This window comes from Thamnophis sirtalis, unplaced genomic scaffold (genome assembly GCF_051295495.1).
Source record: "Thamnophis sirtalis isolate CommonGarterSnake01/CBP01778 unplaced genomic scaffold, rThaSir2_p1.2 scaffold_2, whole genome shotgun sequence".
In the NCBI taxonomy this organism is placed as follows: Eukaryota; Metazoa; Chordata; class Lepidosauria; order Squamata; family Natricidae; genus Thamnophis; species Thamnophis sirtalis.
In genome coordinates, this window is record NW_028261382.1 from 123,887,564 (window position 1) to 123,908,103 (window position 20,540).

General features: G+C 40.1%; 1 protein-coding gene across 2 annotated transcripts in view; it reads right to left on the reverse strand.

Annotated features, from left to right (window-relative positions):
• VPS13B (vacuolar protein sorting 13 homolog B) overlaps positions 1-20,540 on the reverse strand; it is a 312,128-nt gene that overhangs the window by 188,261 nt on the left and 103,327 nt on the right. For both annotated transcript variants that reach the window (XM_087706818.1, XM_087706819.1), the window contains exons 21-24: positions 12,584-12,725; positions 10,944-11,074; positions 6,690-6,924; positions 2,510-2,730 (exon numbers count right to left, since the gene is read on the reverse strand). In XM_087706818.1, coding sequence (XP_087562944.1) covers positions 2,510-2,730; positions 6,690-6,924; positions 10,944-11,074; positions 12,584-12,725 — 729 coding nt within the window. The remainder of the gene's footprint in view (positions 1-2,509; positions 2,731-6,689; positions 6,925-10,943; positions 11,075-12,583; positions 12,726-20,540) is intronic.

Here is a 20,540-nt window from a genome sequence, read left to right on the forward strand (position 1 = left end):
ATAAGACTGCCCAAAAAAGATTGAAGTTAAATTAAACTGGTAAAGAAAAGGAAATAAGCGGCAAAATTAAGTATTATTGGACAGCGTGTTATCTTTTTTTTTTCTATGGATGGAACAGATTATGTTTGGAATTCAAAAATTATTAGAAACAACAGAGAGAATTGAGAAGAGATGGGAAAATATTGACAATACAAATTGTAATGTGGTAAAACCTGATGGAAAAATGGAAGATATCCAGCAAATGGAAAAAGTGGAGCCTAGAGTCCTAAAACCTCAAGGGAAAAATGAACAAAGAGGCAAGATAACAGTGGATATTGACAGTGAACTGAGTGTGGGTGGAGATGGAAAGAGTGAAACAAGGAAAGGGAAGATAGATGGAAAGGTGCTTTACTACAGATTTCAAGGTATATAAGAAGAAGAAAAGAGAAGAATTGATGGACTTAAGGAAAGAAAGTTTGACAAAAACACTACTGATAACCAAAGATAAGCTGATTAAAGAAGCTGATGGAGGGTTTGGAGATTTTACAAGTTATGTAACAAGCAACAAGAGGCGAAGAGAAGTCCAAACAAATTTGATTAAGGAAATAACCAGAAAACTAATTCCACAAATGACAAAAGAAATAGGACTACACTATTACTGGAAAGACACAGGTTGAGATATGAAAATTAATAATAAAACACTAGTTAAATTTAGTTAAAATTAGAGCATTATGTTAAAGATGTAGTGATAATGGATAAAGTTAGATAAATAATTGATAATGATAAAAATGTATACATATATATTGGTTTGATAAGAGGTAATTTGGTTTAAATTTTAAATGGTGAAAAAAGGGGGAAACGTAAGTTAAACAGTCAAATTATTGTTAAATAAATGACTGATAATGATAATAATATAATAATTTGTATTGATATGATAAAAGGGAAATTGGATATAAATTGTAAACAACGATTAAGAAAAGAGGTCTAATTTTTTTTTTATTAAACATAATTAATTTTTATTTTGAATGTGTTATAAAGGTATAATGTGGCTGGATGATATTGAAAATAGATAAGGGAATGCCATCATGTGGTTTTGGTTTAAATTTTGCAATGTTTGTTATAAAGGGACGCTAAAACAACTATAGCCATATGAAGGATGAGGTATGATGATAGCAATATATATATAAACATATGTGATGTAAAATATATAACTTGATATGAATCATAGGTGATGACTGTGGAAGGGATGCACAAAAGTTATTTGTAACCAATTGACACACTTTCTACAATTTGTAATGGAAGATGATTTTAAGGTATTTGTTTGTGTTTATTCAAAAAATAAAAAAAATAAAAAATCAATATTGACTTGATGACACATAATGAATAATCAGTTAAAAAAACATATGAGGTATTTTTATTCCTAATTTCAATACTACAATTTAAATACTGTTAGTTTTATTAATTTATTGTATAGCCTTGAGACTAACAATGCAGAGATAGCTTCTATCCTAGTCAAATTTCATAGATTCCTTATGAATTACCCAAGTATTTGTTGCTGTAAATAAAATACAAATTCAATAACAATTCTCCAAGGGCCTGAAGAAATATATATTAATAAGTCATGACATCTTGCAACCCTATCACTGCACTAAGTTTCTGTAATATCTTTTAAAATATCATTCAGAATTTGTTATAATACAGTATGTCTCACTTTTTCATTGAGGAATATTTTTAACTCTTTCTTTGGGAATAATTGCTACTTGAAGATATGGCAAATTTCAAGATTCAACAAATATTTTACAAAGGGAAATGATCCACAGAAGGCTAACATCATATGATAGTATTTATTCCTCTGTAATATTCAGCTGGCTGCCTGCTCCTTACTCTTTCAGATTCTGTGATCTCTGTGCTTTAAAATTGATTGATCTTATATTCTGTCCTTATTTAAGGGACTGTTTCTACTTTTGCACCATTTCTTTTTGTAATTACTGAGTGGCATTGGTGTTTTATTTCTGTATATTCTATGCATTTTAAACTTGTTTTTATATTTGATTCATGGCTAACCACTTTGAGTGAGTGCTTGGTTGGAAAAGAAGAAAGAAAATATTTATATAAATAAAGTCATGTTCTATTACCCTCATAGATGGTTTCTTTACTTTAGTTGAAATAATTTGATGCTTAATGAGATCAGGTACGTGTGTTAATTTCTCCAAAGAGTACATTAATTCATTTCAACAAATGTATCCACTTTGACAGCAAAGCAGGGCCTCAACATTTAACAATACATCTGCAAGTGATTTCATTCCATCAAACCCAAGATGCACTTATGTGCTATAGCTATTACACATGAATCTAAATTACAAAACATGAAAGAGCTTCAAAGCAAATCTTAATCTAAGTATCCTGATCTTGATGACTTGGTTTTTATAGGAAAGATACTTAAAAGGGGGAAAAAACAATTCTTATAGAATCCAGAACAATACTTAAATTAAACAATTTTAATTTGCTCCAATAAATTAAATGCACCAACCTGAGGATTTGAGCATTTTACTTCAAGTGATTCAAGGTCAACATGAAGACATACAACAAATGAGTGCCTGGATTCTGATCCTGCAGTGGGCAACACTTGTGAAGTAACTGCCAGAGTAGAAGTGCAGCCAACAGGTTCTATGATATTAAGAGTCAATTGCTGCCCCAGGAGCGTATAGATGCTGAAATAATTCAGACTGATTGTCCAAGGAAAAGCATCTCCTGGTTAATCAAAAGGAAAGGAAGAACAAAAGTAAAATAGGTATATAAAGGAATAATTCCATTAGTTTTATTTTAAAACTAAAATATTTCTGGATTATTCTTTTACAAAACTAATAAAAGTCTAGTTCTAGTATTTAGTGATACTATTCAAGAGCACATTCTATGTTATGTAACACAGAGGTGCTACATTTTAATTTCTTTCTCAGATATAATATATATCATACAATGCACACATCATGAATATGCACAATTATATTCTTTGCATCTAACTACACTGTATTGTTGGGTTTAATAGCCAAAACTGAGCAATTTTAAATTATTTTTTCACTGGGAGACTTAAACCTAATCTATATAAAAGATTTAATATTAATTTGGCTTTTCTTGATCATGCCCTTTGATGTTTATCTTTTGCTAGAAGAGACAATGTTAATTACTGGGATTCAGAAACAGATAAAAATATCTTAAATGAGTAATACTCATTTTGAGTAATACTTCACTAAGGTAACAGTGTAGTCCAGAAGTGGGTTTCAAATCCCAGCGCTACCAGTTTGCTTGTGTTTGCATGCACGCTCATGCTCATGATGCTATTGCGCCTGCATAGAAGCATCTGGGCAGGTGGGTGGAGCCTCCCACCACTGCCAATACTGGTTTGGCCGATCTGGGAGCAACCCACCTCTGGAGTAGTATTAACTTTCATGTAAAAGAAATAAAAGAAAAAAGCAATATCTTCCATTTTCCTAATGCTCTTTTGTTTAACTATAGGAGGTGTTTACATGGGTATATTTTAAGGACAGCAATTATATTCATAACACTCTAAGAGGAAGTATGATATTCTGAGAGAAGGATAATTCAATTCTGATACAGGAGAGCCCTGATATGATGAGTCTTGGTTGTATATGTGGGAGCAAAAGATGCTTAGATAAAGATGCTTTAAAAATGCATTTGGTTTTGAATAAATTTCCCAGTTAGGAAATTGATGCAGATGCAATGAACAAAACACTATGATTGTTATTATTTTGAAATAAATTAATGAATGAAGCAGAACTAAATTCCTTTTCTGAATACTGAATACTGAATTCTATATAGTAGTGATATCAATATCGTAGACACTTTCCATATTTACAAGAAGAACTAGTAATAGAAGTTGACATCAGAACAGCACTCCACTCATTACCAAATTGGAAAGTTACAGAAAATAATGGAACATCTACAAAAATAAGGCAAGTAACAAAAAAATAATCAGTAAAGATAAATGTTTTTAACTGTCATGTTGGAGAACACCATGGATAGTCAAAAAATGAACAAATGGTTCATTATACAAACTTAGAGTTCTCAATGACTAGGCTTAAATTATCCTAATTTATATACATTTTGTAAAAACATAACTCTTCAAAGAAGACTATGAGGAAAGCAGCTGTCTATGAAAGAGAGATAGAAAAGAGGAAAGACAAGTATTAGGCCCATAAAGTAGATGGGCTCAATTATAATATATATAGGTATGATGCTGGAGGATCTGAAAAACCAAATTGGGGGCAGATTGCCCAGGAGAAAATGCAGAGGGGGTATTCAACAGGTTCTGACCAGTTCTGGAGAACCGGTAGTGAAAGTTTTGAGTAGTTGGAGAACCGGTACATACCACCTCTGACTGGCCCCGACCCCGTCTATTCTCTGCCTCCTGAGTCACAGCTGATAGGGAAGAAATGGGGATTTTGCAATAACCTTCCCCTGGAGGGAGGAAATGGAGATTTTACAGTATCCTTCCTCTGCCACGCCCATAAAGCCATGCCATGCCCAAGCCACACCCACAAAATTGGTAATAAAAAAAATTGAATCCCACCAATGAAATGTATTTATGTGTTTGCTAAGAATTAAACTATCTGATGGCACATAATCCATAAATAGGGTCTTTAAACCTATTACTGAGAGTAATTTACAGAGGCTTACAAGATTAGAACTTCTAAGACACAAGTGAGTACCAAAATTGTCGGTTTAGTATTTATTTAGCACAACAGCCCAAGAAAAACATGGCTAGGCAATATACTTTTTAAATTCAAACTGTAAGTACAAATACAACAACAGTGGATAAATTCCTCTAAAATTAAGATTTAGTATTATAGAAAAATGGTTGTGAAAGGAATTGGTCAAGACTTAGAATGCACCTGAAATAATATCAAAATTTTTAATAAGTCTAATTACTTAGTGATCCCAGAAATCTGAATGTGAAATTTCCTGAATCCAGGAAATTATCACTTCATATAATCTGATATAATCTGTTTTCTCTTCTTTTCTCTAGGAAGTCTCTATGAGAATCAGTCTTAAAGGACTGGTAAGTTAACCTCAGAAGGAGAAGGAAATTGTCTTTACATAATAATACAGGCAAATATTATTCTTGGGTTTCCTTACTAGAGGTAAAAGTATTAGGTTACATTTAACTAGGTATGCATGTTTTTTTATCCCATGGGGATCACTGGGGTTTAGCTGGAGATGAAAACATTTGTTGCTCACAAATATAGTCAAATATGATCCATTCATAAAATATTAGGCTTAAAACTATGACTAGGAAAAAAATATCATGTTGATGTCATAATGGTCACAGAGACTCACTCCAGTTTAATTACTAGGAATATTTCATTTGAAATTCTGTGGCAAACACACAGTTATTTTCCAACTGTTTTGTTATTTATTTATTTATTGGATTTATAGCCCATCTTTCTCCTCAAGCAAATATTCAACATGGTTTAAAAAGATATATTAGGACATGTTATGTGATACATTTTTTTATTTATAAAATGAGAAATTTGATTTTCTTCAACAACAATCCAACAGATCAATCAGACTAAAAGGAATGCTTTCAATTGAATTTTCCTGTGCAGGAATGGTTGGTGAAGATGATAGAACTTGCTCAGAGGGACAAATTAATGTATTTGATTATAGAAAAGACAGTATGCTTACTGCTGACTGGAAACCCCCTATGAATTTTTTGCATAAAATGGGGGGAAAATGAACCTATGCTTTTAATGATTTTTAGGATAGATTACAGAAAGAAGATACATTTTAAGATAAAGATAAATTAAAATTATAACCACTTTAAAGAAGAGTGGAAGCCACTTCTTTATATTTTTTCCTTTCTTTTTTACCTTTCCTACTTTTTTCTTTTTTCTTTTCTTTTTGTACATTAGCTTCCTCTTTTATTTCTTATTTTTAAATTTTTTCCTTATTCTAGTTTGCATTTATTCTTGTTTTAAACTTTCAATAAAATTGTATTTTAAAAAGGATATGTTAGAATATGTGATGTGATACGTTCAAGTGTATCCCAAAATTTTAAATTTACAAAATGAGGCACTATTAACAGTGTTTAGTCTAACCTCGTTCACTGTAGTATGGTCTTCCATAACATTTCTGTAATGTAGTAATGTATCGTTAACAGAATTTAGCTTCTGAGCAGAGGGGGTGAGTATGAAAAATATGAAATATGCTAGTCACAGTTCACCTCAAGTATAGTGCTACTGCAAGCACATTAAAATAAAGGCATTGATTGCATGGAGATATCTGGGTTTAATTCTTGGTGTGTGTGTGGAGGGGGCGGGTTCCTTCGTGCTCTCTGATCATGGTTGTTTTCTTAGATGTTTCATTACCAAAGTGCTGAACACTGAGAATGTTACCTAGTTTGGGTAATGAAACATCTGCAAGAAAACAACCAAGTTCAGAGAACACCCATTTCAATCCCATGCTACAAATATTCTCCTTTCTTTAATTCTTGTGTCACGCAAAGAGCATTATAAAAAATAAAAACAAAAATGGTTTAAAAAGCAAGTAATAAAAAAATAGCTGATCAAGCATTTAAAAAGAATGAAGCATTTTGAAAAGAGGAAAGAAGAATGTTGATATCAAGCTACATGATTCATCTTAGAAAATAGTACCTCATTATAATACTCCTCTTAAAATTTGATATCTCTTACCTTCTTCAAGTATTGGTCTTGGCACAACAAAGGGAATCTCTTGGAGGGGTTCCATGTACTTGTGCCCAGCACTCATAATCTTTAGAAGGGGTAAGCAAATGACAAGTGTTCCAGGCATGCTAGTCTGCCCATGATACCAACTACGGACAGTGCCAGGAATATCACCAGACACGATGGTACTGGGAGATGGCAGGCTGTCATTGGGAATGAACACGCAACATGACTGCACTTCCATCTGAAAGACAAAAACAGCTGTTTTTTAAAACAAAAATTCATAAGGATGAAAGGCAATATATTTAGTGTGGTCCTAGATCTAAGCTTCATAAGAAAACAAGCATCAAAATTGGTTACTAGATTTTTTTAATGCTTAAATTAAAAAAAAGATAATAACACCATGTGATCTATATTTTTGGTGTGTGTGTGTGTGTGTGTCAGTCAATACCTTAGAAAAATCCTACTAATTTATTCAGGAAACTAGCAGAAAAACATGCCTATCTGCCTTTTCACACATTTTTCCCAAGTAAGATGATTAACTTGTAAAGTATATTCACAGAAAATATGACCAAAAATATCCATTTGTAGTAAGTTTGTTAACTTCTGATAGCATAAACTGAAACTTCAGAACTGACTTAAATCTTGGTCAACTCTTGCTTCTTTTAGTGACAATGTTTCCATTTCTTTGAAGTTCACAGAGAATGACGTGTATTATGAAGAGTGCATCATTCTCAAGAAATGCAGCTAAAATACCACCTTTGTTACACTGCCAAATATTCTCATTATTGCCAAAACCACATACAGCTAGCACTGTTTGTATTCTGTAGCTATGTGCACATGGAATGTGATAACCAACATAATCTCCTGGGCAATTTAGCCTCATGTTTAGATTTTAAAAAACAACACCCCCTAAAACCAGAAAGCTTCCAGCTTTCCTCTTAACAGAAGAAAGAACTGAAAGTATCTAGGAAATCAAACTTCAGAGAAGAAAATGTGCATGCCATCTTTAAAAATAATATTTCCATTCAGGAATTGACATACCAACACATGTAGAATTCAAACAAACTACCTGCTACAGACTTAACAATTGTTGATGAGACAGACAAAATTCATAAAGAGTAAGTTACAACACACTCCTAAAAACCTTCTTTTGTCCTCATAAAGCTGATACCCAAATATAGAGGGCTGAGCACTAAATAATTTAAGTATTTGATAAACATGATCTAGATAATTCTATTTCAGGTTTGTTTCTCAGGTTACAGATAAGTAAAAATTGAATAAAGAACTATAGATAATTTATATTAATATTTTTAGAAAGAAAAGCTGGTAGTATTTTGAATAAGAGAGCTGCAAGTGAGACACACCAAATTTTGTATCTTGACCCAAGTGCAAGGATTGATCTAGGGAATCTGAGGTAGTCAAAATCCATACTTAGACTTGACAAGGGAAATTTGTGGATATCTGATCTACAGCCAAAGTGTTTATAGGATGTTCATAGGAGCCTCCCTATTAAGTAGGTAATTTGGTTAGAAGCAAAAAATAATCCAATTCGGCTGAGAATCCCCCCCTTAGTTTTCTCTATTAAGTTCTCTAAAATGTTTAGCAATAAGGTTGCTTTGTTAGCTTTTCCTCAAGTTTATATACCAAAAAAAATGGGAAGTTTTATATATGACATAATAAGTTGGAATTTAAGATTAAATTGCATTAAATTGTGACATTTTTAGTAACACAAGTTCAGCTACAGCTAATGGATACTGCTCACTTCCTCTGATATTACTTCTGTTCATCCTAGCAACTTTGTAATTCTAATGTATGGAAATGCAGATGTTATGTCTTCACTCTCTTTTCCATTATATCATTAATATTGTTAGCCATACAGTAAGGAAAAATGATGGAGACATACTGAAATTCCCCCCGGTGCTGGGTGGGAAACTTGGTTTCCTTCATCTATCAAATCACTCACATTAAAAAAAGGATGCTTTCCTATGTTGCCACTGGCTGGAACTGACTCCTGCATATGTTCGGGTTTTGTTATACTTCTCCAAATAGAAAAGTTATAGAAATGTATTAGTTATGTTATCTGCATTTCCTTTAGTTATCCATAGGCTGCCATGGTCACAAACTTTATTTGCCTTATAAGAGAAGAAACAATTCTGAGCCAGATGGATTATGAGCTGCTCTTGCATAGCAATTCTTGCATTCACATTATTCCCTTTTCTTTGGGCGTGGAGAGTGGAGATAGGGATGAGGGTATTCCTCTTCTTCTTCTTAGAGTCTAATTCTATTTCTTATCTGAAAGCAACTCAAGAGTAAACCATGAAAGTAGGTATATATGTTCAGAAGACAACTATCCATAAAGCTGCTCACCTTGAGTATGTTTTAAATCCTTTGGTTAACTTAGATACTAACATTTAAAATAAGAATAGTATTTCAACTAGATTTTACTTTTATATTCTTATGAAATTACTGTCTAAAAATGAACTAGTTGCATATGCAATCCTCTAAAAGCAGGAATATATAAAATATTTACTGAGGTCACATATGATCCATTTTTTATGTAAAGGACAATAACTTTGCTTACATATCTGCATGTGTGTATAAAAATGTACATAAAACTTTCCTTTTACCATCACTGAATGCAAGTGAACTTAGTTTTTGGCATATAATAGTAGCAGGGAGAAAGAATGCAGCTAAAAATCTTATAAGTTGTTGCATTAAATGATGAGAAGGTGCCACTGATCTCTTAATTGATAGGTATAATGTTAAAATATCGTCAAATTCCTGTATCTTTAGACTTAAATTAATGTGGCATATGCTATATTATATTATTTTTACACTTTGAAACCCACTATTAAACTACATGTTTCATACTGTAAATTTAAGGTAGAATGTGACTATTATTTATATAACAATACAAATCTACAACAGTAATTCTTACATTAATGTAAAGAACTGACAAGTAAAAGGAGAGAAAATGAAATAATTCCCCGGTAAGAAATCCTCAAGATGAAGGTCAGATCCTGTTCAAGGAAACCATCTGGTTGAGATCCTCTAAGCCATACCATACACAAATGATTTTTTTTTAAAAAAACTTCTATTCATTAATGCATCACAGCTGCACTAAGTGTTACTTTATTTTTCCATGGTAACATCTTTTCTGTTTCAAGGATTGAATTTCAGTTTTGGTAGCAACCTGTACTTTTGCCAATACTGAATATAATTCCTTGTTTTTAACATACAAGTGTTAAAATTTCTTGAAATAGATTCTTCCCCTGTTTTGATTTTGTAAAGATCGTGCTCTCTATGCAACAATCTATAATGCAAGCCCAATAAATGAAAGCAAAATTTATCACAAAATGAATCTTTTATTTTGTCTTTTTATCAATAAGCACACTTTCTTAAAATTGCACCAACTGTGACATCAACAAAATTTTCAAAAAGAAGAAAGAGTATTTGTAGTAATAAGTAGACTAAACTGACCTTGGAAACTGTAGTATTAATGGAATATTAAGTAATATTATAACTGGTTTGGAGAAGTTGTCAACCCTTAACTTAAGAATAAATTAGCAGTCCCTTGCATTTACATGATCTTTAGGGCTTCATAAGATTTTGAACTATACTTGGAAACTTATAGGCAGTCAACTATACAAACTAAAGTTCCAAAATGCTCTTCAAGATAGCCCCAAATAGCCTGCATTGCAGTGAATTAAATACAGTCTAATTGTGACTAATGCAAGCTACGTCTGCTGACTTGGCTGCCCTGCAATTTGGCAGTTCAAATCTCACCAGGCTCAAGGTTGACTCAGCCTTCCATCCTTCCAAGGTGGGTAAAATGAGGACCCAGATTGTTGGGGACAATATGCTGACTCTGTAAACTGCTTAGAGAGGGTTGTAAAGCACTCTGAAGTGGTATATAAGTCTAAATGCTATTGCTATTCTTCCATTAAACCAGACACACTGCTCTGAGATGCTCTATAAATAATTTTAAAAGCTTTATTAAGGAAAGCTTGTACTCTAGCATTGTTTTTGTTACACCTGATTATATACAACAGAATACATAGGTATCTAACCCTATGCTTACTTACCTTGAAAAGTTTAATTTGACTTCATCATTCCATGACAGTCTAATGAAATTTGGCTTCATTATTCCTCATATAAACTTAAAATGCAGACTTATTTCATAGAAATTTTAAATAATGGAAGATTCTAAAAGTACATCAAAATATTCCTTTCTTTCATCTCCTATCCACAATTTCTTACCTGAAGGGTAAGGCACTTAACTGCATTCCATACCACACTAATAAATTCTTTCATTCTTTCTTCAGGACTTTTGCTGCACATTTCAGCTGAACTCAGCATGGCTTTTACAGGTACTGATAATGGTCGTGATTCTTTAAGAAAGAAAAAGAAAGAAAGACCAAATAGCTTGCTAAATGGAGTACATGTTACTAGATACCTAAAAATCCCAGTAAAACCAAAATTAGTCCTTACTGAATCCTAGTTTTAGAGTTCACCAGCACTAATAAGCTCCTTTGTGCTCCAAATTTAGAGCTTATAAATGTCCTTAAGTTCTAAAACTCTGTTCTTGTACTGATCTTTTGATCATGATTTGCTTGGCTCACAGCCCATTCCTCATAAACTTACTTCATGAATGGAACATCTAAAAGGATATCTTTCTTTATCCTCTAGAAGAAAAATAGACCTACAGTAGCAATTAAGACACAACGGAAAAGAAAGGAAAATAGTTTACTTATCAGTATAGATTTGTGGTTATCCCTGGAAAAGACATTTCTTTAAAAAATAAAATTTAAAAAAGGAAATTCATAAGTATTTCTTCCACACATTGTGTCTTATAATGCTGAGGCCTTTATAGGTCTTAAGGAAGCAGAACTCCATTGTCCTTTACCAAAACTATTTTTCTGATTATATCAAGGGAAGTAGTACTGCATAGTTCGAATACATTATTCATTTTTAAGAGTGCTTACTTACTAATTATCTTCAGTTTTGGATAGGTTGAAACCTGACAAAGATGTCAGGTAGACCAAACTAAGAAAACAGACACTTTGAAGATATAAGGTATTTTTATTAGAACAACTAATAAATGCTAGCCAATAATAATGGAATCCTGCTACCTTTCCTCCCTCTCATCTGAGATCTTTTTGCTAATTATTTTCTTGGGCTCAAGTTCTGTTTATCTGATCATTGCCTTGATCATTATCTTTCCTCTGTCCTTCAAGGCAATCCTTTTTATCCATTATAAACTGTGATCTTCTCTAATGTTTCCTTGCCTTTTTCTATGGAGTTATTTTCCAGTAAGGATCTAGCAACATGTGTCATGTGCGAAGAAAAATATAACAGACAGTCTAAGGGAGGAAGCATGAGAAAAAGACTCAAAGCAACTCTGGCTTCATTCCATTAGATATACCTTGAGTGAGAGAACTGCTTTGAGAGGCCTTCAAAGGCTGCCTATCTCAAAAAATTCAGAACCACTTGGATTTCTAGAAAGATATTCATTATTGGTAGAATACAGAAGCAGAATTTTAAAAACCCATCAAAGCAATTTTCCAGATTAGTTTATATCTAGCTTAATTAAGATGGACTTGCTCTTAGTCTCTTTCAGATGCTTCTCTCCATGGACTGAGGTATCACTTCAGCACTACCAACTTGATGTAGCAATTAATGTATGCATTTTTTTAAAAGCTTAACTGATTACAAAACTGGATGGTAATTAGAAAAAAACTGAAGTAATCTTCTAGTAAATTTAACCTGGACTGGTTGGAGCCAAGCAAATCATGATCAAAAGATCAGTAAGAGAAATTCTTATAATTTAAATCATAAAATTATATACAAAATCATAAAAATTATATACACAATTCCAAACTGAATTAAAGCAGACACACCTGTTACAGTTTTTGTTTTTATAGGGCTACTGGCATATTCAGAAGCCTGATTGGACTGATGCTTAACCAATGGTGTGCTCCCAACTGACATCTCATCATCTTTTTTCCTTGTGACGGGTGTCCCGAGAGAGACAGATGCAGCCTATCAGAATAAAAAAAAAAGGAAAGAAAAAGAAACACAATGAGTAATTCAGAATTCAAAATCAGCATAATGGAAATATTTTTTCATGTTACAGAAAGTAGTTAATTTATTGTTTTTTAATTAATAAATGAGTAATAAAATTGTTTAATTACAAAACTAAAAAAGCATGCCAATCAATACAAGTTACAGTATTATGCACTAGACCAGTGGTTCTCAACCTTCCCAATTCTGTGACCTTTTAATACAGTTTCTCATGTTGTGGTGACCCCCAACCATAGGAACCAGTGACTCGGTTCCTAAGACCATCAAAAATATGTGTTTTCCGATGGTCTTAGGCCAGGGGTGTGCAATCTTAAACACTCAAACAGTCACTTGGGCCCATTTCCTAGAGAAAACAAAACACCGGGAGCCACAAAACCTGAGTGGGCATGGCCAACTCGATGTTACTCACTCCCACCGAGTCACTTGGCTCCCCCCTAGCCACAGCTTCCCAGGTTTTATGGCTGTTTTCTTTTCTATGGGAAATACACACACACATACACACATTTCTCCCTCTCCCCTTCTCTCTTTCTCCCTCTCCCATCTCTCTCTTTCTCCTTCTCTATCTCCCTCTCCCTCCCTAATCTCTTTGTCTCTCCCTCTTCTCCATCTCTCTCATTCTCCCTCTCCCATCTCTTTTTCTCTCTCCCTCTCCCTCTCCCATCTCTCTCTCCCTCCCTCCCTCCCCCTCCCTCCATTTCTCTCTTTTTCCCTAACTTCCATCCTCTCCCCTTCTCATTTCTCTCCCTCCTTTTCCCAATCTCTTTCTCCCTCTCTCCCTCCCTATCTCTCCCTCCCTCTCCCCATCTCTCTCTTTTTCCCTTTCTCCCCCTTCTCTCTCTCTGCTGAAGAACAATCACCAGCCATGGTGGAGGCCTCCCTTCAGGTGACCCTCCTCCCCCTCTCACAATCCCCTGGCCTTGCTGTGTCATCCCTCCCCCTCACATGAGAGGAAAAGGAGAGGGAGAAGGAGTTGGGTCGCCAGAGCCTTAGTGCAGGAGTGAAGCAGCCTTGTACCTCCCTTTGCACCACATTCACCCATTAGGTAGCCTTCGCTTCTTGCCACTTCAGGTATGAGCTTGTGCCCTCCACACTCGGCCAAAGACATGGAGGACACAGCAAGGTCATGGCTGGAGCCTTAGTGCAGGAGAGAAGCCACATCCTTTTGTGACCTGTTAAGACCCTCCTTAAGCGAGCAGCCAGCCACCCCACGGACACCTTTGCTGCACTTTGGTGCTCATTTGTGGGTGGTCTCCCCATGTGTGCGAACCCTACCGGCCCCACCATAGCTGGCCAGGGGGTTGTGAGAGGAGGAGGGGGTCGCCCGAAAGGAAGTCTCAGTGGGGAAACGGGGAACGGACGGGGAGCAGGAGCACCACTTCCTGCCACCGCCACCTCAGACCGGACGAGGAGGTGGAGGGTCGGCAGGGAACCTAGGAAAGCACACGGGGGGGTACAGGACAGGTACCCGAGAGAGCTGGTGAGTTGCGGGGGAGCCCGAGACGCGGAGCAGCGCTGCGAGGTTCTGACTCTCCGTCCCTGATGGAAAGCAGAGCGCCGTGGCCAGGCGGCCAAGCGACCCGGCGCGATGGGCAGGGGCTGCTGGGCAGCTCTCCCCCCACCCGTTCCCCGTGGCAGCTGCTTCCCGAGCTCCACTGAGCCGCCTCATCTGTACTACTACAGGCCCCGCTTGTAGTGCCGGTCAAAGAAGTGGGGCTCGGTGCCAAGGGCCCGCACACCCAGGTGGCCGTGGATGAACTCCAGCATGACGCAGGTGCCACCCTTCTTGACGCCCACAATCAGCAGGTACGGGAGCTGCTTGGCCACCGCTGCCTTGGCCCAGTTGCTCCCGCTGCCCCCGTCACCCGCTGGCCGGACCAAGGGGATGGATGGGTGGTGGGCAGAGGGCAATAAGGCAGGTGCACGACTTCTGCAGAGGTTTCTTGCGGGTAGTAGAAGAGCCACACTCAAGACTCTTAGGCGACCCCTGTGAAAGGGTTGTTCGACCCCCAAAGGGGTCACGACCCACAGGTTGAGAACCGCTGCACGAGACCAATGCAGCACTAAACATATATGTACATTTTAGTATGTAATTTTTCATTTTTTTCTTGACTGAAACTGAAACGTTACTTAAAAATAAAAAGCAATAAAGTTTAAACCTTTAAAAAAAGGATTTGTGTTAATTAGTTTTTCAGTATAATTGTGGTACAAGCAAAATTAAATGCATCCCTCTCTTCCTCTTTTCACAGGGTTCATTGATAAATTACTAATGTTCCAATAATTTCCCATGCCTGGGAATTGGATCAAAAAAATGGAATGTGGTGTTGGTTCTTACCTGATACACCCCTTCTCTAGGCAGGTGGAGACAGCAGCCATGCGTGGGTTAACTCAGCCAGAATCAATAGGACTGGTCTACTAAATTGATGTCATCGTCTCTGAGGAGTGTCCTCCCGCTTTCTTGACGAAGGAGATAGGTAGACTGCTGTGCGATAGTCAACCACTCCCAGCCCTCTAGGTTCAGGTGAACTCCCCAACAGTCCCTCTGTGACCTAGGCCAGTCCCCAGAAGGGTGGGGATGGCTGCTGTCTCCACCTGCCTAGAGAAGGGGCGTATCAGGTAAGGACCAACGCCCCATTCTCCAAAGTTGGTGGAAACAGCAGCCATGCGTGGGACGTACCAAAGCTGTGCCTGTCCCTGGGTGACAATGTGAGTGGCCTAGATGCTTGAGGAGGAGAGCACTTGCTGAAGCACACGTCGTCCGAGGGCTGCATCGGCTGATGCGTATCTATCCACCTTGTACTGGTGGATAAAGGGTGTTGGAGTAGTCCAAGTGGCTGCCCGGCCGATTTCCTCCACTGAGGCCTGCATGGACCATGCAGCTGACATTGCAGCGCTGCACATGGAATGTGCGGTAAGGTTGTCCGGAGGCATCAGATAAGCAGATATGGCTGACCTAATCCAGCGCCCAACCATTGGTGAAGATGCCTGAAGGCCTTTATTAGTAGGATGGAAAGAGACAAAAGGGGCCTTGGTGCGTATGAAGCCGACAGTCTTGTCCACATAGATTTTAAGGGCACGACACACGTCTAGTGTGTGCCACTTGCGTTCGAGGGTATGAGTTCACCTGGGACAAAAATTTGGAAGGGTGAGATCTTGAAACTGATGGAAAGCCGAATTTACCTTGGGGATAAAGGTAGGGTCAATTCGAAGAATTACTTGGTCTGGATGGAACAGCACAAATCAGATCTGAGGGAAAAGGCCGCCAATTCCGAAACTCTGCGAGCCTACGTGACGGCTACCAGAAAAACTGTCTTCAGTGTGAGATGGAGCAACGAGGCAGATCGGAGTGGTTCAAATGGCAGTTCTGTGAGAAATTCAAAGACTTTGGACAGATCCCATGAGGGGAAGCGATGCGTGACGGGGGGGCTGAGATTAGATGCACCTTTAATGAAGCGTCTGACATGAGGATGCAAGGAAAGAGGTTCCTCGTGATGTAGAGATAGAACTGAGGAAAGGGCCGCTAGATGAAAGTCCCCTCTTGAGACCCTGCTGCAAGAACTCCAGGTCTTGGGAGACTGCGTCCTCGAGGGCGGTAATAGTTCGAGAGAGACACCAGGTTGTGAATGATTGCCATGTTGACTCATAAATTCTATTAGTGGATGGGCGTCGAGATGCCTGAATAATCCAAATCACCTTGTCAAAAAGGTTATCCGCCTTCAAAGCCACCCCGTCAGCCTCCATGTGGTTAGGTGGAGCCAGTGGAGGTCAGGATGATGAATGGAGCCTTGATGGAGAAGGGACTTGATCATAGGTAGCTGCCATGGGGGACCCATTGACAGATTGACTAGGTCTGCATACCACAGTTGACGTGGCCAATGAGGAGTGATTAGGATGATCTACGCCTCCTCCTCTAGCATTTTGTGGATCACCCTCTGTATCGGGGGAAGGGAGGGAATGCGTACAGGAGACCGCGAGGCCACCTGCACCTTAGAGCATCTGTCCCTTCCACGCCTGGTGTCATGTAGCAAGAAAGGTACCTGGGCAGTTGTTTGTTGACTCCCGTTGCAAAGAGATCTAGAAGTGGAGTCCCGTACCTTGTGGACAATTGTCTGAAGATGCGGCGGTCGAGGCTCCATTCCGTTGGGTCGATTGTCGAGATGTGTTCGGCGTGAAGAGAGAGAAGATGGGCCTCTGCCCAGGTTCCTAGGTGAAAGGCAGATTCCATGAGCGATACGGCTTTCGTCCCCCCCCCCCTTGGTGGTTGACATGTGCCTTGGCTGTCGTGTTGTCCGTTCGAATCAGCACATGGGAATTGCTTACCGAAGACTGGAAATGAAGGAGGGCCAGATGAATTGCCCTCAATTCCAGCCAATTCATGCTGTGAGCAAGGTCGGAGTCAGACCACAGGCCATGAGCCACCTGATCCTAAGGTGAGCCCCCCCACCCCATCAGACTCACGTCCCTAGTGACTATGAGCTGTAGAGGTTCCCTGAATAGGGCCCCCTGAGAGATGGCCGGGGAGACCCACCAGTCCAGAGATTGGATCACGTCTGACTTTCACTAGGGAACAACTGCTGTTGGTCTTCTGGTACGGCAATAGAAACCACTGGAGGCAGTGGCTGTGAAGCCGTAGCCAGGGGACGATGGAGAAGCATAAGACCATTTTCCCCAGCAGCTGGGACAGTTGGAGAAGTGGAAGTGAGTTTCAACTTGTTGCACCTGAGGAAGTGGACAAGGCCATGGGAGCGGTGAGTGCCTCCACTTGTATACTGGACCCGTGCCCTTCCTGGCTGGTTTCGACCAGCAGGGAGGTGACAGGTGGCTGGATCCAGACGATAATTAACACCTCTCTCCAGGAGGGATCCTTCCCGCTCCTCCTAAAGGATGCGGTGGTGAGACCCCTCCTGAAGAAACCATCTCTGGACCCAGCCATTTTGAGCAACTATCGTCCGGTCTCCAACGTCCTCTTTGTAAGGAAGGTTGTTGAGAAAGTGCTGGCCTCTCAACTCCGACGGTCCTTGGATGAAACCGATTATCTGGATTCCTTTCAGTCCGGTTTCAGGCCTGGTTACAGCACGGAAACTGCTTTGGTCGCGCTGATCGATGATCTCTGGCGAGCCAGGGATAGGGGTCAGTCCTCTATCCTAGTGCTCCTTGACCTCTCAGCGGCCTTCGATACCATTGACCATGGCATCCTTCTGCGATGGTTGCAAGAGGTGGGAGTGGGAGGCACCATTCTTCGGTGGTTCTCCTCCTACCTCTTGGACAGGTTGCAGTCGGTGTTGGTCGGAGGGCAGAGGTCAAGCCCTAGGCCCCTCAATTATGGGGTGCCACAGGGCTCGGACCTGTCCCCCCTCCTATTTAACATCTACATGAAGCCACTGGGTGAGATCATACGGTGGCACGGGATTACATACCACCAATACACGGACCATACACAATTGTATCTGTCCGCCCCGTGCCAACTCAGTGAAGTGGTAGAAGTGATGTGCCAGTGCCTGGAGGATGTTAAGGTCTGGATGGGAATGAACAAGCTTGCACTCAATCCCGACAAGACTGAATGGCTATTGATGTTCCCTCCCAAAGATTGGCTAATTACTCCATCTCTCAGACCCTATCTGGACCGGGACGCACTTCAGATAGTCACTCACGCCCTCGTTACCTCAAGACTGGACTACTGTAATGCGCTCTACATGGGGCTGCCCTTGAAAAGTGTTCGAAGACTTCAGCTAGTCCAGAATGCAGCCGTGCGAACGATTGTGGGTGCACCTAGGTTCACCCACGTTACACCTATCCTCCGCGAGCTGCACTGGCTGCCCATCAGTCTCCGGACTCGCTTCAAGGTGCTAGTTATTACTTATAAAGCCCTGCCTGGCATCGGACCTGGGTACCTGAGAGACCGCCTCCTGCCAATTACCTCCCAAAGACCGATTCGATCACACAGGCTCGGCCTTCTCCGGGTTCCAATGTCGGCTGGCGACCCCCCGGGGGAGAGCCTTCTCTGTTGCTGCTCCGGCCCTCTGGAACGAGCTCCCCGTGGAGATCCAGACCCTTACTACCCTCCCGGCCTTCCTTAAAGCTACTAAGTGCTGGCTGTTCCGGCAGGCTGGGGGCTGTTGAAGTATCCAGCCCCGCTTCAATTGTGACTGTTGTGTATTTTAATATTGTTTGTATTGTCTTATTTATCCCCTCCCCTGTTTTATTGTGAGCCGCCCGGAGTCCTTCGGGAGTGGGCGGCATACAAAACCAATAAACGAAACAAACGAAATGAAACCAGATGTTTCCTGTGCACTTCATTGGCTAAATCCCTGAGGCTGACCTGATGCTCCTGAGAGAGAAAGACCCTCTTCTGAGAGGAATCTATGAGAGTTCCTAGGTGAACTAGCCGGCGAGTGGGAACTAAGTGGCTCTTCTCGTGATTTATCGAGAAGCCCTGTTCCTGAAGCATTCGCATGGTGGTCTGAAGATCCTAGAGAGCCTGACTGTGCGACCTGGACAGCAAGAGGATGTCATCCAGGTAGCACAATATCTGAATGGGTCTGGCTCGAAGGTGGGTCACTACCACAGCAAGCAGTTTGGTAAAAATCCTCGGGGCTGATGACAGCCCGAAGGGGAGGGCCCGATATTGGAAGAGACTGCCTGAGTAGACGAACCTCAAGAAACGTCTGTGATGTTTGTGAATGGGGACGAGGAGATAGGCCTCTGAGATCCACTGAGGTGAGGAGATCGTCTTTGCGCACACTCTCTAGAATGGATAGGAGAGAGTGCATTTTGAATCTCCGGTATCTTATGAACCGGTTGAGGGCTCATTGGAAGGAGCCACTGGGCCAGGCTGGCGCCTATGTGCAGAGAAAGCAGGGGCCCCAGTTGGAGGATTCTGGGCCTGGACAGGTGGAGGAACCTGCAGATCTTGGGCCGGAGAAGACGCCATAGCAGTACTTATGACCTTGCTAACAGAGGAGAAATCAAAATGGCAACCAGGAGGATTCACGCCTAAACAAAATGGCCACTGAGGCTACATAGCCTATGGGCCAGGCACTACAAGGCTGAGGAGGCTGCAGTGTCGGGCAGGCGAAAACTGGCCCTTGGGAGGCTTCAGCAGCATTCTGAGGCGGCGGCGCTTGGGGCTTCAGTGGTGGTTGGTGGTGGTTGGCGATGGCATTTGCAGTGGCCCTGGGTGGCAATCGGTGGCGATGAAAGGAGCCCTCGCAATGGTGACACAGGAAACTAGGTCGCTGGGTCAGCCACGAGTGCTCACAGTGTCTGCCCAAGAGAGGGGCCTCCAACGGCCATTGCCAGGCAGCACCAAGAGGAAGGAACCGCTGAGTAGCAGCAGTGGATAGCAAGGAGGCTGCGAGCCTCAGAAAAAGCTCTTGTGGCCCCACCTTCCGTCAGAGCCCTGAAGGGCTGTTTGAAAGCCTTTGCTCCCTTCGCTCCTTGATGATATCTGTCTGTTCTTTCTTTCTTTCTTTCTTTTTGTACTTTGGCGACAGGAATCCTTCCGAATTAATTTTGTTTGAAAAAGGAAAATTAGAATAGTTTTAAAAGGGAATTTAGAGTAGTAGGTTGAGGAGAGAGCAGTTAGCACAGCCAGTCCTGATCGAACTGAGCCTAAAAAAGCAGGCCGACACTCCTCAGAGACGATGACATCAATTTAGTAGATTCAGTCCTATTGGTTCTGGCGGAGTTAACCCACGCATGGCTGCTGTCTACACCAACTGTGGAGAAATGAGTATTTACTCAGCAAAATATTTCTATCAGCAGTACTCTTATCTG